The sequence below is a fragment of the Trichechus manatus genome, unplaced genomic scaffold, assembly GCF_000243295.1.
Source record: "Trichechus manatus latirostris isolate Lorelei unplaced genomic scaffold, TriManLat1.0 scaffold00109, whole genome shotgun sequence".
Taxonomy (NCBI): domain Eukaryota; kingdom Metazoa; phylum Chordata; class Mammalia; order Sirenia; family Trichechidae; genus Trichechus; species Trichechus manatus.
Genome location: NW_004444045.1, coordinates 4,247,143 through 4,271,179, shown reverse-complemented (window position 1 = coordinate 4,271,179; position 24,037 = coordinate 4,247,143). Strand labels below are relative to the sequence as shown.

The following is a 24,037-nucleotide window of genomic DNA, read 5'->3' as shown; positions in this document are numbered from 1 at the left end:
ACAAAATTGTCTAATACCAGGGTGACCAAGTTACCTGGGATAGACCCGATTTGGACCTTTGTACTATAATTATTAATTGTGCTAACTTTAAACATGTCCTGCCTACATGATAAATTATATGAAACTTTATCCGATAACCAATTTGTATTCAAATTTCCCTGGTTATGTAAAAAGTTATCTTTTATAATTTGTTTATTCAAAGCAAGAGCCAACATTTTATTTGTTGATATGTCTTTTAAGACTTTTAATCTATATAAGTTACCCTTCCATCACATTTCTTTCATGCTGGTTAATTAATGAAGAAACTGGATAATTTGTAGAATGTCCCACACACTGAGCTTGACGGATTAGGCTATCTTGATGTCTTTTGTTTCTTGATCTTCTTTATTTCCTGTCCTTTGGTAGTTAGATCTAGAAGTTTGATTAGATTTAGCCTCAATTTTTTGGTGTAAGAATATTTCATAGGTGGTGTGTACTGTGGAAGCCCTGGTGGCATAGTGGTTAATGGCTACGTCTGCTAACCAAAAGGCTGGCAGTTCAAATCCACCAGGTGCTCCTTGGGAACTCTGTGGGGCAGTTCTATTCTGTCTCATAAGGCTGCTAGGAGTCGGAATCAACTCGACGGCAATGGGTTTGTTTGGTGTGCGTGTGTGTACTGTACTTCCTATTGCATTGCAGCAGGAGGCTCATGGTATATGGTTGTCTCACTTCCAGGAAAGTTAAGATAAAACACTGGGCTCAGATTTTGTCAGCCTGATCCAGACATAAAGCTTTCCATCAACCTTTCACCTTATAGTTTTAACAGCTGTGGATGATTGTTGCCTTGCCGGAACACCTCATTAGGAGCTGTGAATGGTGACTTTCTTGTTCTACCGGTCATGTATTAGTCATTTGTTGCATGACTAATAAATGACCTGTTGCATTTATTACCTTCACTAACTATTGAGGTACCCGGAAGCACTGCAGGGTATATGTTTGGTTATTTCCCCCTTATTTACCAATTTTCAAAATAAAAAAAAGAGTTGACCCCTTAGGTGATCCAAAGGTGAACAATAAGGGATTTTTTAAATATCTTATGAATTCATGGATTTGTACACATTTGACGTGTTTCAATCCATTGGAGTCATTATTCATTTTGATGCTCAAATTGTTCCTTCATCTTGGCTCTTGGGTTCATTTTATACGATCTCAGCAGAATTTGATAGCTACCTTGTGTATGTTGTGCAATCCTGCCCCAGGTCTGAACTCAGCCATTTCTCAAAGAGCCTTGGTTCCTCTTAGAGGAAAATGGCAGTTAGGTTATGAATCTGAAAACTGGGGTGCTCATAGCCATTGGCCTGTCATTGCTTCTTGGCCTTTTCAGTGGCTAAAGCAAGGAATACATGTACTTTGTAGAAAGCGGAAAGTTCGTCATGAATTCATACGGGCATTGTCAATTCAAATTTCAGGTTACAGAGTTTAGAACTTACTTCATTGATTTAATACTTGTATTTCTTTTCTCTTTAACTAGAAACCTCGGTTTCTGACAATATTAAGAGAAATACTTATTTGCTATTTCATTTACAAACATATATGTAAAATACATATAATATACATAACAGTAGCCAAATCACAACACCGATATTATTACTAGCAATACTATTAGGAAATGCAGTTATTGTCATTCTTTTTTGTCTTTAGGATATGTCACACTAAGGACATACAGTCAAAATAATGAGTTTAAAGTCAGTTTAAGGAGCCCTGGTTGCGCAGTGGTTAAAGCGCTTGGCTACTAACTGAAAGTTCGCCTGCTCTGCTGGAGAAAGATGTGGCAGTTTGCCTCAGGAAAGATTACAGCCTTGGAAACCTTATGGGGTAGTTCTACTCTGCCATAGGGTCTTTAGGAGTCAGAATCCATTTGATGGCAACCAGTTGGGTTTAAAGTCAGTTTCTTATTTTTCTATATGGTTATGCCAGAAACTTGATATATTCTTAGATTAATGAGTATTTTTTTATGCTTGTTTTCTTTTTTAAAATAATTATGTAAAACCTTATATGATTCCAAAGTCAAAACTACAAATAGCAGCATATGCAGGGAAGTCCAGTTTTCATCCATATTTCCTTCACCCTGTTCCTTCCTTCTAAGATGTAACCATTTTTATTAGTTTTAAATTTGTATTTCTATTGCTTCTTTTTTAACATGTAAGCAAATGCACACATTTTTCCTACTTCTGGCTTTCTCACACAAAGGCAACATACACATAGCCTCTGCCTCGCTGTTCTTCAATTGACAATATATCCTGGAGTCCCATGGAGGTCCACAGAGACAGTTCCTCATTCCTTTGTCCAGCTGCACAGAACTGCATTGTGTGCACTGCTGTCGTTTATTCAGCCAGTCCTCTGCGGATGGACATGTGGGTTCAACAAGCTTTTATTGCATGACTAAATTGTGCCAGGCACTGGGATACAGGCATGGTCTCTGGCCTTAGGAAACTCACAGTGTAGAGAGGGAGACCTCTACAACACAGGAACTTTCCTCATAACCAAGTAAGAGCTTGGATCCACTTTGCACAAGGGGCGTGTAGAGCCTGAAGAGATTCTAGCACACAGGAGGGATACAATAACTGTTTTGCTGTTTGGCATCTTGCTCCCACATCCAAATGAGCGCCTTTATATGGGACAGTCCCCTTGAGAGGAAAAGGTTTTTCAGTGGTTGAAATTGCTTAGAAAATCATGAGTGCCACCAGTTGGTCAGAGAAGGGAAGACTAAAATGAAGGAGGCAGAGGAGGGTCCTAACCACAAAACTCTCCCCCCCACCCCGAAAGTGGAAATGTAACAGAAGAGCTGTGGTTTACCAAGAACTAACACCTATACAGACTTCACCATGGGCCATTGTTTACATATAATTAACTCCTTTATTTTCATAACAACCCTAAGAGATAGGGACTATTTTTACTCACATCTTACCAATAAATAAATTAAGGCACAGAGAGTTACCTAACTTTTTCCCAAGGTCACATACAGCAAAAAGAAAGAAATGCAGGGAAGCAGGAAGGAAAGAAGAAATCGCAGCTAGGATATTTGCAAACAGTGTACAAAGAAGGGCGTTCCAGCCCTAAGGCGAGACGCAATTACTTTATGTCTCCAACAACATAGCCACCTTCTCGAGAGCACAACGGACTACTGAAACTCCCACCCACCCACCAACTCACACACACCTACCCACTCCTACCCCACTCCAGGACTGGAAGACCCCGCAGTGCTTTCCCTGGACTCTTGAGGGACATCTTCTACTGCACTTAACACCCGCTTCCCCGGAGGCAGGAGGGATACCCCACACACACCGGTGTCCAAGGCCCAGGTGCCTGAGCTTGCGTTCACGCCTTGGCAAATATAAAGTTTCCTTCCTCGGACGCTGACGACATCATGCAAGTTATATGAGAGTCACGGACAAACTCCCAAGGTTGGCCAGAGACCATGAGGCCAGAGACCGTGCCTTTATCCCCTGTGCTTGGCACAGTTTGGTCATGCAATAAATGCTTGCTGAACCCACATGTCCATCCACAGAGGACTGGCTGAATAAACCACGGTACGTGAACGCAATGCAGTTCTATTACCGGCCTCTGGGGAACCGAAAGCGAATTGAACACAAACTCCCCCCTCAGGGAATCCGCAGCGAAGGGGACAAGCAATACCCACGCGGTGTGAGACTGGCTCCTCGCCTTGTGACCACCCCACCCAAGATGGTTAGTTCCCGGAACGCCGCTGAACCTGCAAGATCTAGGCGCCCCGCAAGCTCCTGCAGCCTCAAGCTCCTCCTCTTTCGGGCTTATTCCAGGCGCCGTCGCCTGCCGCCTGCCGCCCAGACCCAGTACGGCGAGCGGCTGTCCGGGAGCACCTGGCGCTCGCACCGCTGGGCGGGACCCCAGCTGGGCTCGGCCGTCCTGGCGACCCACCTCTCTGGGCGCCCCGCGGGATCATGAAAGTCAGAGCAGTAGTTTCTAACTCACTGCTTAACACTAGAGTTAGATTGTAAAAAGCCTAAATTGTAAGCGCTGGACTACTGGAAGGAAAGTTGGTGGTTCGAACTCAGCCAGAGGCCCAGAGGCGCCTCGGAAGACAGGCCTGATGATTTGCGAAAAATCAGAGCCTTGAAACCCTATGAAGTACAGATGTTCGATAACACATGGGGTCACCATGAGTGGAAATCAACTCTACAGCAGTAAACATACACTTTAGAAAATTGGTTAAGCAAAACAGAACTCCAAAACTGAACAAAACCCCAAAACTTCGTGCGTCAACACCTATTGCATCACTCGGCGTAAAACTCAACAAGAAAGCCAGGAATCGCACCTTATGTCTTTATAAATCCCAAGAGTTTATTCAACTAATAACACTAAAAAGTAACGTCAATACACCAGAACATGAAATCTAAAGCTTTTATAACGCAGTCTCTATAAAAAGACCCTCCCAGCTCACGTCAGACGGGTAATGTGCCGGTGTCGTAACAAGATTTGAGGGAGACACATATCACACACACGTATGAAAACCCAATCATCATGCTTATGAACCGGAAAAGGATCGAACAGTAAGTTTCTTCGGGGAGCCCCGAGTATCTGTTACCGTCTTTTAAAGAAAGGGTGACAAATGAAATTCAGATAGATTCAGTACTACCATATAAGATCAAGTACACTTAAAAAAAATCACACCGATATTCTGAGATTTCTTTTTTGTTGCCACGTTAATAAACGAAAACAAAAATAAAATTAGCGAGAGAAATATTGTCTATGCAAATATATTCACCATAGCTCCACCTTTCTCCCCTTGTCTAAACCTGCATTGCTCTTGCTTTACGACCATAAGTCGTGAACCGACAGAGTATTGCGGCAGTATTGGCGGAAGTCAACCTTGTGTTTTGCGGCAACATGTAGCTTGGATAGGATAGCTGGGAAGGGGTGCAGGCGGATTTATCGTAGATTTTCTGAAGCTTATTCCTTAAACTCTTTCGTTTTGTTTTTTGTTTGTTTTCCTTTGCGTTTTCAAAAGGCCAGAGTAATTTATTCCCTCCGGTTGGGAGTCTGAGGCTCTGTAACTACCAGAGAGACCCCTTTTACTTTGCCGTGTCCCTTGCTTTCCAAACCCGAAACCAAACCTGTTGCCGTGGAGTAGATTCCAATTCCTGACCCTATAGGACAGAGTAGAACTACCCTATAGGGTTTCCAAGGCTTAAATCTTTATGGACTGCTGCATCTTTCTCCCGTGGAGCAGCTGGTGGGTTTGAACCGCCGACCTTTCGGTTATCAGCCTAGCGCTTAAACACCGCGCCCCTCATCCACATTATTCTTATCCCGACCAGACGCCCCCTCCCTCCTCCCGGACATCTCGGAGTTTTACTTTATTAGGTTTTACTCTGTTTTTTGGGAGAGTTCTAGACTCTGCGTGATCCTGCCTTTCCTCTTTAGTGGGTCCCTCCCTGCCTCCTTCCTCGTCCTCTGGGAGAGACCAACCTTCCCCCTACCCCCCATCCCCAGTCTGAAGAATGGAGCTTGACAGCGCTCGGGAAAACCCGCCACCGGAGAGCTTTTTCTTGCCTGGAGGGCGATCTTCCGCCGCTCTCGGAGAGGCTTTCTCCCAGATACTGCACCGTCTTACCCGCCAGGAGGCCCGACGGGGTAACGGCAGAGATGCAGTTTTCCAGGACCTCAGTGCTCTGATCGAAGCTACAGAATGTGGCAGATTATTTGAGTTGAGCGGCGCACCAATCCACGGAATGTCCGAGATGCTGGGGGAGGTGGCAAAAGCCCTGGGGACCTATGCGGCCCCACCCACGGAAGAGAGCGTTAGAAGTGATGGTCACTCTGGGGTGTCTGAGAAAGCCGCAGAAGTTGGATTACTATTTCTCAAGCTACTCCGAAAGGTTGAAACTGCCAAGAATTCCCTGGCCTGCCCTGCATGGAAGACAGGCCTGCATCACTTGGCAGGACCCGTCTATATTTTCGCCATCACACACAGCCTGGAGCAACCTTGGACCAGCCCAAGATCTCAGAACGTTGCTGGAGAGGTGCTCTCCTTACTGCTTCGAGTTTCTGACTGTGGTTCCGTGGCAGGGTTTCTCCACGGAGAAAACGGAGACGGGAAAGGGAGATTTACTGTCATAATGGGGCTTCTCAAACCCGATTTGAATAAGTGAGTACTCTTGCCCAAAGGGCCACCAGACTCGGGCTTCAGCTTAATGTTTTAGAATGTTGGAGCTCAAGGGAACCTGAGTTTTCTTCTTCAGTAAAATAAAAAACTAGCCATCGAGTGGATTTCGATTCATGGGTGTCCGAGTAGAACTGTGCTTCGTAGGATATTCAGTGGCTAATTTTTTCGAAGTAGATGGCCAGGCCTTTCTTTCTGACATCTCTGGGTGGACTCTAACCTCCAGCCTTTTAGTTAGTGGCTGAGCGCATTAACGCTTTGCATCACTCAGCAACCGTATCAGTAAAATAAGGGTGTTGCAAGCAAGGCCGTTATTTGCTCTAAATTGACGTAAGTAGATAGTGGCAAAATAGAGATGAAAACCCAGGTCTTCACGTGTCCATTTTTCAGTGCTCTTTCTGCTCCTGATGACAACTGTTGGCGTACATTGGAAAGTCTGTCCCACTCGCTTTGATTTAAGTTTTTTAAGTTAGGTGGGGATGGGGGTTTGGGGAGGATTTAAGCTTAGGCTGGGGATCTTGGGACTCGTTGCTAGCTATTAGATAGGTAGAGTTATTAGATAGGAAAGCAATGCTTGGGATGAAGAAATAAAAACCCTTGAGATTGCTAGTAGCCAAAGTACTTTCTGTGAGTTTCCATTTGCTACTTTGTATGTTAATATTTGTAGTGTTGGAGCGATGAGAAAAGAATGCGTTCATAACTGTCATTTTACCAGGAACTTGGAGGTAAAAAGCTTGGTTTTGAGTCTGTGTTTCTTTTTATTACTTCTGGGTAGGACTAGGTCAGACAGTCTCTCTGAATCTCAGTTTCATTATTTGTAAAGTAAAGCTAAGATTATCTATTATACAGTTATTTCAGGATTAATTATGTAATGTGTGTAAACTCACTTTATAAACTATAAATTATTGTTAAAATATTGATTGATTTTTTCCGCTTATGAGAATAATAATTAATATAAGAGATACTTCATTAATTTTTCTTTTCCTTCTCAATACACACATCTTCGCTATAACCACCACCATCATCCCCATAGGTCCTTGGCTACTTCTCATTGGATTAGCTTTAGACCCAGAGCCCTGAATGGTTATTACATGTATTTTGTGTACGTTATGAAAGTTATTTTGATCCAAATCTTGTATGTTATAAAGAGTTTTATTATGCAGGCTGTGGGTTTTCAAGGTCAAGAAAATACTCTGTTTAGCTTGAGCTGCTCAATTTCCTTTGCTACTTAACACCATATCACTTAATGTGGTTTCATGTTTCCATTTAGGGAATCCTGGAAAAATAACCCTGCCACCAAACATGTTTTCTCATGGACTCTGCAACAGGTCACTCGACCCTGGCTGAACCAACATCTGGAAAGGATACTTCCCCCATCATTGCTTATCTCAGATGACTATCAAACTGAGAATAAAATCCTGGGCATACGCTGCCTCCATCACATTGTGCTTAATGTGGTAAGAAATCTCTGCTCTCTGTCATTTAGTTTGCTGGGGCAAACTAAGTCATTCATGGCTGTTCCTCATTCGTGGTAGTGCTATTTTATTGTTGCCCATTTATATCTTTTATTTATTTATTTATTTTTGTAATTTATTTTATTTATTTTGTTGTCGTTGTTGAGAACATACACAGCAAAATACACACCAAATCAACACTTTCTACACGTACAATTCAGGGACATTGATTACGTTCTTCAAGTTGTGCAACCATTCTCACCCTCCTTTTCTGAGTTGTTACTACCCCCTAAGCTTCCTCTCTAATCTTTCAAGTTGTCAATTTGATCTCATGTAGGTAGTTTTTAAAAGAGCACAATGCTCAAGGCAGATGTTCTTTACTAGTTAAGCTAAACTATTGTTTGGTTTTAAGAAGACTTCAGGGAATATTTTTGGTTTAAGGTTTAAAGATTATCTCAGGGCAATAGGTTCAGGGGTTCATCCAGCCTCTATGGCTCCAGAAAGTCTGGAATCCATGAGAATTTGAAATTCTGTTCTGCATTTCCCTCATTTTAATCAGGATTCTTCTATGGAATCTTTGACCAAGATGTTCAGTAGTGGTAGCTGGGCACCATCCAGTTCTTCTGGTCTCTTGGAGATGGAGGCAGTTGTACATGGAGGCGACCAGCTACACATTCCATATCCTCCGGTGCTTGCCTCTCCTTCCTCTGTTGCTCCAGGCCAATAGAGACCAATTGTTGTGCCTTGGATGGCTGCTCGCAAGCTTTTAAGACCCCAAGTACTACACAGCAAACTAGGGGATGGAACAGAAGCACTAAACCTGATATAAGGCCACTTAACTGGGATGTCCCATGAAACCATGACCCTAAACCTCCAAACCAAGGAACCAAATCCCACAAGGTGTTTGGTTGTACATAAGCGGCCTCAGCAGCTACTCTTTTTTTTTGGTCATTGTTGTAAGTGTATCTACCACACAGCTTTTGCCAGTTCAATTTTTACAGTTGTACAACTTATTGACAGCAATTACTGTCACCAGCTTTTCAAACCCTACCTTTAATCAATGCAATTGTTCCATCTCTAAACTGAGACTCAGTACTCCATAAGCCATAACCCCCTCTTTCTCCCTGTCTTCTGCCCCCTGGTAACCACTAGTAAACTTTGGTCTCCATACATTTGCCTTTTCTTGTTTTTTTATATAAGTGAGGTCATATAATATTTGTCCTTTTATGATTGACTTATTTCAGTCAGCATAATGTCTTCAGGCTCCATCCAGACTGTAGCATGTATCAAGACTTCATTTCTCCTACTGGCTGTGTACTATTCCATTTTATGTGTGTCCCACATTTTGTTTATCCATTTATCTTTTTTTTTTTTTTAAATTATGCTTTAGGTGAAAATTTACAGATCAGATTAGTTTCTCACAAAACAATTAATACACATATTGTTTGGTGACATTGGTTGCCAACCCCGTGATGTGTCAGCACTCTCCCCTTCTCGACCCTGAGTTCCTCATTTTCATTCATCCAGCTTTCCTGTCCTCTCCTACCTTCTTGTTCTTGCCCCTGAGCTGGTGTACCCATTGAGTCTCGGATACCTGGTGATTGTTTCTTTTATAGGCCTGTCTGATTTTTGGCTGACGGGTGAACGTCGGGAGTGACTTCAGTACTGAGTTAAAAGGGTTTCTGGGAGCTATGTTCTCAGGGTTTCTCCAGTTTCTGTCAGACCAGTAAGTCTGGTCTTTTTGTTGTATGTGTGAGTTTGAATTTTGTTCTACATTTTTCTCCAGCTCTGTCCGGGACCCTCTATAGTGTTCCCTGTTAGAGCAGTCGGCGGTGGTAGCTGGGCACCATCTAGTTGTGCTCGACTCAGTTTAGTGGAGGCTGTGGTCGTTCCATTCATCTATTGACGGGCATTTAGGTTGTGTCCACCTTTTGGCTTTGGTGAATAGTGTTGCAATGAACATTGGTGTACAAGTCTCTGTTTGAGTCTCTGCTTTCAAGTCTATTGGGTATATACCTAGGAGGGGAATTGCTGGGTCATATGGTAGTTCTGGAGCCCTGGTGGCACAGTGGTTCAGAGCTTGCCTGCTAACCAAAAGGTTAACAGTTCGAATTCACCAGCCGCTCGTTAGAAACCCTATGGGGCAGTTCTACTCTGTCCTATGGGGTTGCTATGAGTCGGAGTCAACTCAATGGCAACGGTTTTTTTTTCTTTTTTTTTTTTTTAATATGGTAGTTCTGTTTTTAGTTTTTTGAGGAGCCACCACACTGTTTTCCACAATGGCTGTACCATTTTGCATTCCCACCAGCAATAGGTAAGGGTTCCAATTTCACCTCATCCTCATCAACATTTGTTGTGTTCTGTTTTGTTTTGTTTTTTGTTTTTATCTTAGCTATCCTAGTGGGAGTGAAATGGTATCTCTTTGTGGTTTTGATTTGCATCTCTCTGATGGCTAATGACGCTGAGCATCTTTCCATGTGTTTGGTGGCCATTTGAATGTCCTCTTTGGTGAGGTGTCTTTTCAAGCCCTTTGCCCATTTTATGATTGGGCTATTTGTCTTTTCTTGTTAAGTTGTGTATCTTTTATTAACTCGCTTTCTATTAAAGTGCCAGGTAACCACATTAACTTGTTCATATTTTCCCACCTTGTACTTTCCCTCTGCCAACCTGGTAGTTATATGATGTAGGTACTGTAATAACTGAAAGGATAATTACAGAAGAAATGGGAAGGCTTAGGTCATTATCAAATTAAATAACCAGACCTTGAATAATTAACAGTTGACTGTTTCAAGGAACAAAAGAATCAAAACCTGAAAGGCATTATACGCAAATGTGCAAGCTATAAGTCAAAGAAACTTTTTTTTAAGACTTTGTATTATAGAACTTTTAAAATACACACAAAAGTAGAGAGAGTGGTATGATGAACCTCCATGTATTCATAATCCAGTTTTTAAAATTGCCAGCATTTTGCCAATCCTGCGAAACTTCTTTTAATTGGGTAGTTTGTCTAATTGCAGCCAGCTGCTGATTTGCTCCAGTACAACAGGGCGCAGGTCCTGTATCATGCCATTTTCAACCACCTGTACACACCGGAGCACCACCTCATTCAGGTAATTGCAAGATTTGTTCACAGCTGTGAGTCTGGAGTCTCTAAATTTGAGTAGAAGATGTCATTACGTGAGTAGGAATAGTTGGGAGACATTTTCCTCTCTTGGATAGTGAGAATAATAAAAGCTGTTGCCAAGCTGAAAATACATAGGTAAATGACTAGTGAAAATATTTCAACACCAAGCGGGTATCCATATTCCTGAGTCTCCACAGAAAAGCCAGTTCTTTTTCTCATTTAGGTCAATTGTTTATCACTTGGGGGCAGCTTTATGTCTGAAAAAGTTCTATTTTTATTGTTATTTCTTCTGTGTTGCTTTATATCAACATGTACACTGGAAACTACTTGTATATTGGATATTTAGCATGTCATTTATTCATCCAATAGACATTAATTAAGCACCTACTGTATGTCAGGTGGAGCCCTGGTGGTGCAGTGGTTAAGAGCTTGGTTGCTGACCAAAAGGTCGGTAGTTTGAATCCACCAGCCACTCCCTGGAAACCCTATGGGGCAGTTCTACCCTGTCCTGTAGGGTCACTGAGTCGGAATCGACTTGATGGCAACAGATTTAGTTTTTTGGTTACAGGTATGTCAGGAGCCATTGTAGATCCCATTCATTCCATTGTAGAACCCCAGATGGGATTTCTAACTTTTAAAAATACTTTGGAGAGACATTTATATAAATATATAAATATGTATACATATATCTACTGTAGAAAGTGATAAGGAAAAAAAGGTTTGTATAAAGTGCAGGGAGTATACAGCAATGGTGAGCTAACCAGGTTTGGGATGTTGGGGGTGGTTTAGGAAGCTTCAGGAAGGAGGTGATACTTGCTTATGAAGGATGAGTTTCTTAGAGGGAAGAACATTGTAAAGACAGGAAACAATTTATGTAAAATTAGAGGTGGAAACAACCGTGTTTCTCATTTTATTTCCCCCCTCCTTTTTTTTTTAAATACTATTTTGGGTATTGAGAATTCAGGTACTAATAGCCAGAAAGTTTGGGGTTCTTGAGATGTTGGAGAAAAGATACTTAAAACAAGAGAAAAACCAAATGCCCCAGGAGAGCCTAGACACTGAAAACTGCAGATTAAGTGGTCAGATTTGACACAAATTAGGAGCATCTTAGATTCTGTTTAGGAACAGTTTTATTGTAAGTACATGTAAATATCACTAACCTTAGACTTAAAATCTAGGTTAAAGTCTCGACTCTGGGGTCTGCCACGTGCCCGTGTCACTTGTTCCCATTTTACAAATTAGCAAAGAACAATGCTGAAGGGAAGGTATTAACTTATTTGAGACTGCCATTTGGAGATGGAGTGTAAAATATAAAGTAATGTACATTTCGTGTATTATTTTTAGTGTCTTTTAGAATCCTGACATGGACAGCAGATTAATGACATTCCTAGAAAAATCAGCAAGGGTAGTTAATGCAAAGTGGATAAACTGTATGGTTCCTTCCCTTCCCTTCCTCCCAGGCTGTGCTCCTGTGTCTGCTGGATTTATTCCCCATCCTGGAGAAAGCCGTGCAGTGGAAGGGAGATATGGCTAGACCCACCACGCAGTGTGATGAGGTCCTGCAACTGATCCTGACCCACATGGAACCAGAGCACCGCCTTCTCTTACGCAGGACCTATGCAAGAAACCTACCAGCTTTCGTGAAGAGGTGAGGCCCTGGGCTGCTGGTTTGGGCATACACCCCTATTTCAACTCTTTGGCATCACATTTTTTGCTTTCATTTTTAGGTTGGGGATCCTAACTGTCCGGCACTTGAAGAGACTGGAGCGAGTCATCATTGGTTATCTGGAGGTTTATGATGGACCAGAGGAGGAGGCGAGATTGAAAATACTGGAGACCCTAAAACTTCTTATCCAGCATACTTGGCCCAGGTATAGCAGCCAAGTAGACAGGTTTGCTAAAAGGGCAAAACTCAGCTGATTTTCTCTTCACAGTGTGCCCAGATGTACATGCAGTACAAAGAATTAAGGACATACTGTGGATTTGAATCGCTCTCATTTTCACACACCTGTAGCATTTTGAACTGAGACAGTGGCACTGAAAAGAGAAATGTGTAGTTACTTCAGGTGCTTATAGTTTGATCCTTTCACCAGGCATCAGTTCCACATTCTGACACTATCACATCACTTCTCTTTTAAACTCAAGTGTATCCTAAGAATGGCTTAGACTGGTGTTCTAAGAATACCCATCCCGGTACTCTTTGATGTCCCACAAAAAATAAATACATTTTCTGTGGTCCAGGAAGTGGGAAAGTCTAGATGTTGTACATCTCTCTAGATTTATTTTGCATATTAGAATATTAAGGGCTATTTAGAAGTGCTGCAAATGCTTACCTTATTCAACCTAGTGAAGTTCTTCAAGCCTGATTGAGAACGGAGCACCTCATAGCCCACCATTTAACATCTGCAGAGCAGTGGCCAGGAGAATACTGACTTAGGATGTGCTTGCTTAGAAAGCATTCCAACTCTGGGTTGAGGTAGGTGTCGGGAACAATACACATGAACCCAAACTGCTGGTCAGCAAAAGGCTTTCTTGCATGAAATAACTGAAAGTTTAATTCAGCTAGAGAATATAGTACCCCAGCAACATAGGTATCTATTTGGGACCACCTTCTCTCACTTTCTTGTAAAAGGGATCCAGAGTAACTTCCCCCCATGACAGTCTTTTCCTTAGTCACTTAACGTTCCATGGAATTCTCCTATATAGCACTTACTTGTAATTAGACTGCATTTGTTTACTGTCTTTCTCCCCTACTTAACTGTAAGCTCCAAGTAGATGGGAGACCACATCAATTAGTCTCCTGAGGTATACTCAGTACCTAATAATAAGTACCCAGATATTTGAAGAATGAATGGAGTAGAACAGAATGAATAGATGGATAAATGAGATTGAATCAAATTAATTCTATGTCAGGTCTTAAAAGAGCAGAAAACAAGATTCCAAGTAGAAGGGATATGTGGACAAAGGTAGGGAGGTTAGAAAATGAATATGCCATGTGTATGTATGAAGGAGCCTTGTTGGTGCAGTGGTTAAGTGCTCGGCTGCTAACGAATAAGTCAGTGGTTCAGAACTCCCCTGTGGGAGAAAGGTGTGGCAGTCTGCTCCTGTAAAGATACAGCCTTGGAAACCCTATAGGGCAGTTCTACTCTGTCCTATAGGATTGCTGTTATGGACTGAATTGTGTCCCCCAAAAACATGTATCAATTTGGCTAGGCCATGATTCCCAGTATTGGGTGATTGTCCACCATTTTGTCATCTGATCTGATTTTCCTGTGTGTTGTAAATCCTACCTCTGTGATGTTAATGAGGCAGGATTAGAGGCAGTTATGTTAATGAGGCAGGACCTAATCTACAAGATTAGTGTTTTAAGTCAGTCTCTTTTGAGATACAAAAGAGAGAAGCGAGCAGAGAGACGGGGTCCTCACACAACCAAGAAAATAGTGCTGGGAGCAGAGTGCATCCCTTGGACCCATTGTCCCTGCACTGCGAGGCTCCTAGACCAGGGGAAGATTGATGATGAGGCCCTTCCTCCAGAGCTGAGAGAGATAGAAAGCCTTCCTTTAGAGAGCTGGCACCCTGAATTTGGACTTCTGGGTTCCTAGACTGTGAGAGTAAACTCTTTGTTGAAGCCATCCACTTGTGGGATTTCTGTTATAGCAGCACTAGGTGACCAAGACAGGTGCTGAGTCAGAATCAACTCAACGATGGGTTGGTATGTATGGAGGAGGTGGGGTACAGGGAGTGAAGAATAGAGCAGGAAAGTTTATCAGCCCTTAGTAAGGGGAGAACCTGGTTCCTCTTTTTCAGCCCTTAAGGAAGGGGCTGTTTCTTTATAATAGATACAGCTAAGCTGGATAGAACACGTGGGCAGCCAGAGTGTGTCTCTGTGTGCATGTAGGCAGTACGCTATAGAAAGAGCAGGGGCTTGAGGTTAAGAAAGCTGGAGTCTGGTCCCTGGTTCTGCCCCCAGTTCTGTGGTCTTTAAGTCACTTAACTTTGACTGCAGTTCCAATTATGAAATGAGAGTTTTGCACTGGCTAAGTTTTTGAAGTCCCTTCCAGTTTTAGTGTCTTAGGATTTAGACTATTTAGGTTTTCTTCTTGATTCCAGGGTTTCCTGCAGACTTGTGGTCTTACTGAAGGCTCTCCTGAAACTGATCTGTGATGTAGCAAGGGACCCAAACCTGACACCTGAGCCTGTGAAGACCGCCTTGTTAGAGGAGGCCACAGACTGCCTTATTCTCTTGGACCACAGCTCACAAGGGCGAGTGATGGTAAGGGAGAGAGTCCCCAAATCTGTTTCAACTGGGCCTCATTACCCTTAGGTAATTCCTGTGATTGATTATAATTTACTGTTTACACACGTGACCACATCTGGATATAAACATGGAGAGTTTCAGGCCTCCACCTCTGAGCCCTTAGCCTTCAACAGAGTTTAACCAATACCTTATTCTTCCTTCAAAGCCATTCCAAATAGTTCAAACCAAAAGGCAAGGGAATCACCAGATGTTTCTGGGGCTAGGACAAGAGAATGGGCAGAAGCATTATGATTAAGTTTATAAAATTTAAGCTCTGTTCTAGTTTTCTGAATTTAATTTAAAAAAAAAAAAAGATGAAATAATGGCTGTAAGCCACGAAGGAATAATAATACTGATAAAGTAATTCAATAGGATGGAACTATTCCAGTATCAGAAATGTTTTCCAGTTTTTTTGGGGGCAACTCTCTCTTAGGTAGATGCTTTTTCGTAATTTTACTTATCCATATGAATTTCTTCCTCTGTTCCCATACTGCACGAGAGTTAGCTTCTCCAAGCCACAGCGTATACTCGCGTGTATGTAATGAACTACTGCCTCACTTCTTACCCCATTGAGACATCCTTCATTGAAAGTTATAAAGGAATGAAAAGAAATTCATATCCTAAAAATAATTAGCTTACAGTAGTATAGTTTATTGTTTTATTTATTAAAGTTATTTTATCTCGGCTCTTTAATTTCAGGCAGTTTTAAAGCCCAAGATTCAACTTCCTTTGCCCTTGGCTGGTATTGAGCTGCTGCTGCATGAGCCAGCAGGACATTTTCCATGCACACCAGTACAGGCCTTAAAGTAGCACCTCCTGACTAGTATTCTGTGAACTGGCCCCCGGTGTCATCCATTCCTTCCTTCTTAGAGTATGGTACCCAAAATGAAAAACCAAGGTAGAAGGGGGAAAAATAAATAAATAAAAAATCAAAGCCTGTTTGGTTTCCTGTTTCAGGGTCTCCTGGCCACAATTCCCCAAAGCTGTGAAGATGGCACGGTGGTGAACTGTATCAGAGAAGTGCAGCAGGCTTCTGAAGGCGCTGACTACCATGGAACTAAGCCTTGTGTTACTTAACCCAACGATGAAAAGATTTTCTGTCTGTCTCAGATTGTATGAATGGCGCTGTTTATGGAAAAAGGTATTTTTACACCAAGCGCTGTTAAGTTAGATCTTTTTATTTCCTTTTGCCCCCATGAGAGTGGGGAGAGGAGGGCGAGAAAAGACTGAAGTCCTGCCATTTCTAAAGGAAAGTCTATTTCAGAGGGAGGGAGGGAGGCAAACAAAGGAAACAAGGGTAAGTTACATTTCAGATTTAGAAATGTTTACACCCACAATCCCGTCCCAGCCTCGAGAACTCATCTGTTAAGCTTCTTGGGCTCAAGCTGTTACTGTAACACATACGCCAAAAGTACTATAAAAATACTGTTTACAGCTTAAAGACTTTCCTCCACTTCTTCCCAGATTTCTTGCCCCGCAGAAGTGACATAAATATTAAGAACACAGATACTGTGTTAAATACAACACAAAAGAGCAAAAACTTGAGGTGTGTTGTGTGTTTAAGATATAAAAAAGGAAGAAGTTAAAAATGTTCAGTCCTGTTTATAAATGAAGACAAATCACGTGGTTTGGGCTTTGGTGGTGGACTCTGTCTCCTGTTCATACTCTATCTCTACGTAGGCTCGTTTTCTCCGCAAAGGTCCTTTCAAGGGGGTTTTGCCTTTGTGTTTAGCGTTCAGGGCTTTCTCTTCCTCACTGGAAGATTTATCGTCCTCATCTTCATCACCGCTGGCATCCAATTTATCCATATCCTAGTATGGGGACAGAAAAAAGAGGAGGGAAAAGGATGCTAGATTAGTTCTCCCAACTCCCTTCACTGTTCTCAGAATTGAGAACAAACTGGAGAATTCGTCCGCTTCTGTGCATGTTCAGAAAGCTTCCCTATTTTTGCTGAAGGCCGCCTCACCTCAAAGTCACTTATGTCACTCTCATCTTCCACAAATTCTCTTCTTCCCACATCCTAAAGTAAAACGTAACTGTTAGGTTCAAAATACATAATGAAAATTCAGTTTAGACATCTAGTTTTATTCTTTGATAAATAAGTACATAAATGACAATTAGGATCAGAGTCTACTTACTCTGCAACCAACATCTAGTTATTCCAAAATCTAATACTTCTGAATTAAGAAATTTTTTTTAGAAATATCAAACAATTCTCATGTTTGATTTAAATTATTGGAGGTACAATGTCCTCATTTTAACTGACTAAAATCAGTACGTAGGAAGGGCTTTATAAATAATTCGTGGTACATTCAACTAAAACTAGTAATTCACATACCATAAAAATGCTTTACAAATAGGTAATAGCCTGAGTGTCCCATATGATTAAAGATCTACTTGTTAAATTAGCCTTTTTCCTAAAAATACTGTCCATTCAAATACCTCTCCTGTTTAATAGTGAGAGTAAACCCGGTGTAAATTTCAGTAGGCTCCTTGGTGGTATATACTTTATTAGCTGTGAGGATTTTTCATTTGTTAGCTGGCAGGAGTAACTTTAGAAGCCAATAAATAAGATTAAAGTCGTCAGTGCATAAATAGTCTGTTGGCTGAGCCTGGAGAACAAAGCAGCCTCTGCTGAACCAAAATTAGTCTCATGACAGAACAAAATGACCAAAAAGCTATTTCTTGGTAGGGGACTGAGATGATATTCCGTCCCTCAAGTACATAAAAACAGACCTAGTCCTGTATAGGTTTCTGCTTGACAAAGCAGAAGCAAACAAGGCTTACTTCATCATCATCATCTTCATCTTTTTCCTCAGCATCTGAAGAGTCACTCTCTGCCTCCTGTTGTTCCAGGGCCTTGTCAAAGGCGTGAATGGGGAAGTTGTAGATGTCGCCATACTGAATAACATAAACACAGACTGGCTTCAACTAAATTTAGATATTACACTTGAAGTTCCACTGTCCAACATATTTTTCTGCCTTAGTGTTTAATTTGAAAATACTTAATCTGATGATTAATATCTAACAGGTACCCCTGAAACTGTGGTCCCCGGATGCTCTGTTAACCCAGAATTAAAACTATTCTCAAAGCCCATTCTTCAGACAAAGATTAGACTGGACTATAAAACAAAAAATAATACTCGTGAGGAGTGTGCTTCTTAGTTCAGTCAAATACATGAGACCACATGGGCGGCTTCTGTCTGGAGGCAGGATGAGAAGGCAGGAAGGGACAGGAACGAACACAAGAAACCCAGGCTGGAAAGGGGGATTCTGCTGTCACATTGCAGGGACTGCAATTAATCATCACGTAACAATATCTGTGTAGATTTTTGTATGAGAAATTAACTTGAGCTGTAAACTTTTACCTAAAGCACAATAAAAAAACAAACAGGTAACTTCTATGAGAATGGAACCAGATCACTTAAAATTTAAGTCTATAAAACCCATGAACTGGGACAAATGTAATTTTGCTGATGAAGGAGAAATAATAAAGAAAAAATAAATTTTATTCATGTTGTGTCCATAAGTGACATTAGTTTTTAAAAAGAGAATAAAAAGACAAGGGTAGTATGTAGGAGGAGCAAAACCACGGCTTCTACACAGAGCTCTGGAATCGATGCATTTAGGAGCAGAGGCTGGGAAGAACGGCAGAAAGGGCACGGTCTCTCACACTGAATGGAGGCTATCAAGCTAACCAAAGCACTTCATATGCCTGCATCAGTGAACTGACATGAGGAAACCAAGGCCTAAATGATACTTATTTTATTCCAGGGATAAAACCAGAGTGGAGACCTTCCCAACATCTTTAAAAAGAAAATAGATTTCCAAATATTTCCTAGCATGATACTGACACCTAAAAAATAAAAGCTGTACCCCAAAGCGCCTAACTTTCTCACCGTATCTTGTTTCAGTCTCTCCAGTAATTCCTTTTCAATGGCGTTGTCCAGCTGAGCAGCTATTAATGCCTTTTCCTATAAGAAAAAAAGAGAAAACCCATTTGCTTCATTAGTACTCATTTTTCAGCCTGCAGAAGTGGGAAGAGATGACCAAGTTTGCATAAGAAAGATGTGATGTAATCATTTCTTTCCTCTTGATATTATTAGGGCTTCTGTCTCTCCAACCAGAAAGCTTTTTCCTTCCCTTTCAAAACTTCTTGGGAACCTTTCAATTTAAAATTCCTGTGGTTTTGTAAGTTGCATTCTAAATTAAATTCTAACAAAACTTTTGATAGATAATACAAAGCATGCAGGTCTACATACATTTAAGATGTCTCAAAAAATTAGCAACCCGGAAGCCAGATTTTGTGAGGCCAAGAAAAGGGAAGAGAAACCTTTACCCATTTATATTTTCTAAAACCATGTTAGATTCCATGTGATAGGAAAAAAAAAAAAAAAAATCTCTTCGTCTGAGGATCTCTCATAGAAAAACACAGCCTGGCACCAATCTAACCACCCCCCAACCAAAAGACAAAAATCTGACCTGAATCTACCTTTCCAGCCTAAGATCTTGCATTAATTTGACAGTGAAAGCCATAAAGGGTCTTGAAGCATTGCACAGTGAAGCTATGTTAGAATGATTAACTTACACTACGTAGGAGAAATCGCAAGTGGCGTCACTAGGGTTGGTGTCACCCCGCCCCCCATAGGCCTCCTCCTATACCAGACCATACAGAATCCTTAATAATGTTTATTATCAATTTTAATCATAGAATAATACGTGATAAATGTAGTTGTAAACTGCTTAAATGTAGTATTTTTTAGATACATGAATACTAACAAAATTGTTTTATAAAATCTTTCTACACTGAATTATGACGTTAGTTACATTATTAATAACTGAGAGGAAGCCTTTTTTGATTTTTCTCCTTTTCCTTTAATTACTACTTCATTCTCAAAAAACTCATTGATATAAATTCATATACTAATTACAATACTGTAGCTAAAACACCAGAAAACCTGACAAAATCAGCGACTATAAAAACACCAGCAGCAACAAAAACAACAGCACATGCTTGTAGCGAGTGCAGACGAAACCATGTGATTGGAAGAGTTGTTGTAATTGGGTAATAATGACAGCTCTGACCAGAGTGCACTAAAAGGTTCAAAACGTAAATCAGCATAGTTTTAGCTTTGTGGGTGTATTGATAACGTGTAAGCTCGGCTTACAAAAAATGTTTTTGTTATAACTAACTACAGGGATATTTTTATAAAAAATACTAAGTTTCTGCTGAAACACTGCACAAAAATTTTATAGATAGTCATTTTGGTGTCACCCCCTCTGACAGTGTCACTGGTTCGGTCTGCACCCTCCTAGTGACGCCACTGCTAAAGTGGGGTGCTCACACCTGAGAGTGATCCACTGAGGTCTGGGAAAAAATATTAAAAACTTCTATGTATAATTTTTCTTTAAATGTAACAATATTTATCATGGAGACTTTTGGTGTGCTGACTCTGTCCATAAACCAAATAGTTGTGTCAGATACAGTGAGCAAGATATGGTGAGCAAAGGACATTCTATTACACAGTTTGACAGTGGTAGTGTCACTCCTTTTAGAGTTTTTCAACATTTAGCTGCTTATATTTGCTTAGTTAAGTGGATTTATAGATGATATTGAATAGTCTGCAAAAAAAACTGGTAATAGTCATAAAGGTATGCTGGTTATCTAATGCTATAACCAGGTGCTGTCGAGTCGATTCCAACTCATGACAACCCTATGTGTATCAGCAGAACTGCACTCCATAGGGTTTTCAGTGGCTGATCTTTTGAAAGTAGATCAGCACGGCCTTTCTCTGAGGTGCCTCTGGGTGAACTCAAATCTCCAGTCTTTCAAATGGCACAGTACTTAAAGTTGTGAGAACTTAAAGGTGAGTCATGAATTTTTCACAAAAAGAAAAATGTTCCTTATTTACCAACCTTTGCTGAGATGGCAAACTGCTGTCACTAGTACGTAACCTAACAGATGTTTTAAAAAATAAATACACTTAATCTCTTGCTTTAAATGAAAGGCAACATTTTAACAGTGAGTTTGAAGAAATTTTTTTTTTATTAAACTTGTTCTACGGATAGAACATTTTGAAAAGATGTTTGGATTTGATTACATCTATGTGACCCTGTTGTTGAAAACAACATGTGTCTCCTATAAAAACTACAATTAACACTTAAAAAATTTGGAAACAGAATGTTCCAGCCCATTTGAAAATCTTCCAAATCTAGATTTTTCAGAGCTTCAAATGCATTTGCTAAAAACACAACAATTTAATTTCTTCTGAAACGTTTCCAAGAATACCTGTTTGACAATCAAGGAAGAGAAAAATTCACTGGCTGGATTTGAACCAAAACCTTTGCATTATTGGTGGGGGAGAATGAAAAATGAAGAACAGATACTTCATACAATCAACAATGTACTTCTCTATGTATCTCTGAGATACCTGTCAGTTATGATAGCCCTTAGAGACAAATTTATACGCAGCTAAGAACCAGACCTTCGTTTCTCAACATCACAAAAGATTATAATATACACATTAGTGCAAATGTGCATGCATAATAACACTGATAAGTAGTATTCATATTGGGGAGTACATATTAAAAAACTTTAGTGAGGCAGGGCGCCAAGATGGCGGAGTAGTCAGACGCTTCCAGTCGACCCTCTTACAACAAAGACCCAAAAAAACAAGTGAATCAATTATATATGACAATCTGGGAGCCCTGAACATCTAAGGCAAAGTTGAGGAACCGGACTGAGTGGCAGGGGGAGGCAAAGACGGTTCGGAAGCAGTGAGGAATTGCCAGACCTGACCTGGTGAGAGCCTGAGCCCTTAATGCCAGATCAGCTCTTAGGGGAGCCGTGAGGCAGGCAAGCAGCAGCACATGGGAGGTGAATTCTGCAGCGGGAGAGACCCAGCTGTAGAAATTCTACTTGGCCGCCCAGAACCAGTAAGATGCAGCCTTAGATCGGTAAAGATTAAGTACTTGCCTACGGCCTACCGTGCAAGTCAAAAACACCCCCCTTAGGGAAACACCTCTCTCCCATTTATCTCCCCCGCTCCCTGCTCTGCAGTAGGTCACCGACTGGCTTCAGCAATTGCTTAGTCCCCTGGGCCGGAAGTAGGATCTGTCACACGCCCTGAGCCATTCTCCTGGCCTTGGAGAGTGAACAAATTAACAAACGGGAAAAAATAAACTTCCGGCTCCCCTAAGCCAGGAACTCAGGGTAGGCACAGCTCCTTTGCCTAGGCACAGGCATAAGAGATCCACAGACTTTGAGTGCCTTTCCCCCTGCAGAGACTTGTGTGGGCCCATTTCAACAGCATAGGCCCTCATTACTGCAGTAAAACGGTATATACCTGAAGTCTAACTTTAACTGTTTCAGCTGTGAAGTGGCAGGTTCGTGACATTTGACATTGCTCTGCCCATTAAGCAGGGTCTTCACCTACCCACATCAGGGGCCTGAGGACTGGTGGCTCCACCCGTGCCACCTAGCCACCTGCAACAGGGGCCCAAGAATAAGAGGTACTCCCGAGTCCTTACAGCCAACAGCACTGGGTGCTCATAGTCTGGCTGCAAAACCCATCCACCCACGCACTCTAAGGAACAGGGACATGCCTTCCTGCTGGACACTTGGGGGCGGCCGTCAGCCCCCTGCCTTGCTCAGAGTATGTCCCCCTGCTGCAGCCAGATGCCTGTGCCTACAACAATCACCCATGCCCGTCTAGGACTGTAGGTGACAGCCTACACCACACACTTGGTGGCCATCTACCTGGGCACCTGAGCTGAATCCATACAGGAGGAGTGGGCAGACTCCTGAGCTCACAGACCTAGTAACAGATCTAACCACCTGGTCACAGGACATTAGAGCTTCAAAGATGCCAATAATCAAACTAGCTCCTACGAGTAGCCTATTTGGGCACATCAAAACAAGAAGCTAGGACACAGTAAGCAAACATAAATAAATATAATAACTTCTTAATGGCTCGAAGACAACAGTCAATATCAAATCACATAAAGAGGCAATCCATGAAGGCTTCAGCAAGCTCCCAAAATAAAGAATCTAGAAATTTTCCAGAGGAGGAAAACTTCTTGGAATTACCAGAGGCAGAATACAAAAGAATAATATACAGAACAAGAAATTAGGAAGGAAATTAAGCAAAACACAGAACAACCAATAGAAGAAATTAAAAAGATTAAAGAAGAGCATAATGACAAATTTAACAGGCTGCAAGAAACCACAGACAGCAATCAGAAATCCAGAAGATTAGCAATAAAATTTCAGAATTAGACAACTCAATAGAAAGTCATAGGAGCAGAATTGAGGCAACGGAAGTCAGAAGTAGTGAGACTGAAGAGAAAGCACTTAGACACCAACTTATTTGAGGAAAAATCAGATAATAGGATTAAAAAAAATAAGAAACCCTAAGAATTATGTGGGACTCTATAAAATATAAAGAGGAACAACCTACGAGTGATTGGAGTACCAGAACGGGGAGGATAACAGAAAATACAGAGAGAACTGTTGAAGATTTGTTGGCAGAAAACTTCCCTAATACCGTGGAAGATATCTATCCAAGATGCTCATCGAATCCCACATAACGTAGATCCCAAAAGAAAGTCACCAAGACATATTATAATCAAACTTGCCAAAACCAAAGATAAAGAGAATTTTAAGAGAGGCTAGGGAGAAACGAAAAGTCGTCTACAAAGGAGAGTCAAAAAGAATAAGCTTGGACTACTCAGCAGAAACCATGCTGGGAAGAAGGCAATGGGATGACATATATAAAAACTTAAAGGAAAAAAATTGCCAGCCAAGAATTATACATCCAGCAAAACTGTCTCTCAAATATAACGGCAAAATTAGGGCATTTGCAGATAAATGAAAGTTTAGGGAATTTGCAAAAACCAAACCAAAATTACAAGAAATACTAAAGGGAGTCCTCTGGTTAGAAAATCAGTAACATCAGATAACAACCCAAGACTAGAATACA

At 41.3% G+C, this 24,037-nt stretch overlaps 2 protein-coding genes and 1 non-coding gene across 4 annotated transcripts in view; 1 reads left to right on the top strand and 2 right to left on the bottom strand.

Annotated features, from left to right (window-relative positions):
- Nucleotides 1–4,458: 4,458 nt before the first annotated feature.
- LOC111821842 (small nucleolar RNA U13) lies at nucleotides 4,459–4,562 on the bottom strand. The gene has a single exon (XR_002825177.1). It is a non-coding gene; the product is annotated as a small nucleolar RNA U13 (small nucleolar RNA).
- A 933-nt stretch (nucleotides 4,563–5,495) lies between these two features.
- TTI2 (TELO2 interacting protein 2) lies at nucleotides 5,496–16,313 on the top strand. 2 transcript variants are annotated; one of them, XM_004383423.2, is made up of 7 exons: nucleotides 5,496–6,166; nucleotides 7,452–7,638; nucleotides 10,653–10,745; nucleotides 12,220–12,407; nucleotides 12,487–12,630; nucleotides 14,870–15,032; nucleotides 16,014–16,313. In XM_004383423.2, exons 1-7 carry the CDS (start codon nucleotides 5,520–5,522, stop codon nucleotides 16,131–16,133), a joined length of 1,542 nt encoding a protein of 513 aa, XP_004383480.1. In that variant the 5' UTR covers nucleotides 5,496–5,519; the 3' UTR covers nucleotides 16,134–16,313. The 2 variants fall into 2 exon arrangements, with proteins under 2 accessions (XP_004383480.1, XP_023593611.1); XM_023737843.1 differs by lacking the exon at nucleotides 10,653–10,745 and having other exon boundaries at nucleotides 16,014–16,164.
- The window catches only part of MAK16 (MAK16 homolog), an 18,869-nt gene continuing 11,069 nt past the window's right edge, over nucleotides 16,238–24,037 (bottom strand). Inside the window, exons 7-10 of the mRNA XM_004383392.2 lie at nucleotides 18,956–19,030; nucleotides 17,844–17,957; nucleotides 17,023–17,076; nucleotides 16,238–16,867 (exon numbers count right to left, since the gene is read on the bottom strand). Of these exons, the coding sequence (XP_004383449.1) occupies nucleotides 16,676–16,867; nucleotides 17,023–17,076; nucleotides 17,844–17,957; nucleotides 18,956–19,030 (435 nt within the window). The 3' untranslated portion in view covers nucleotides 16,238–16,675. The remainder of the gene's footprint in view (nucleotides 16,868–17,022; nucleotides 17,077–17,843; nucleotides 17,958–18,955; nucleotides 19,031–24,037) is intronic.

Bases quoted from the DNA above. Each gene is read 5' to 3' on its own strand.
- TTI2 (XM_004383423.2), top strand. From the start codon at position 5,520: ATGGAGCTTGACAGCGCTCGGGAAAACCCGCCACCGGAGAGCTTTTTC. The intron at 7,639-10,652 runs GTAAGAAATCTC...GTCTAATTGCAG, and splicing joins ATCACATTGTGCTTAATGTG to CCAGCTGCTGATTTGCTCCA. The intron at 10,746-12,219 runs GTAATTGCAAGA...CCTTCCTCCCAG, and splicing joins CGGAGCACCACCTCATTCAG to GCTGTGCTCCTGTGTCTGCT.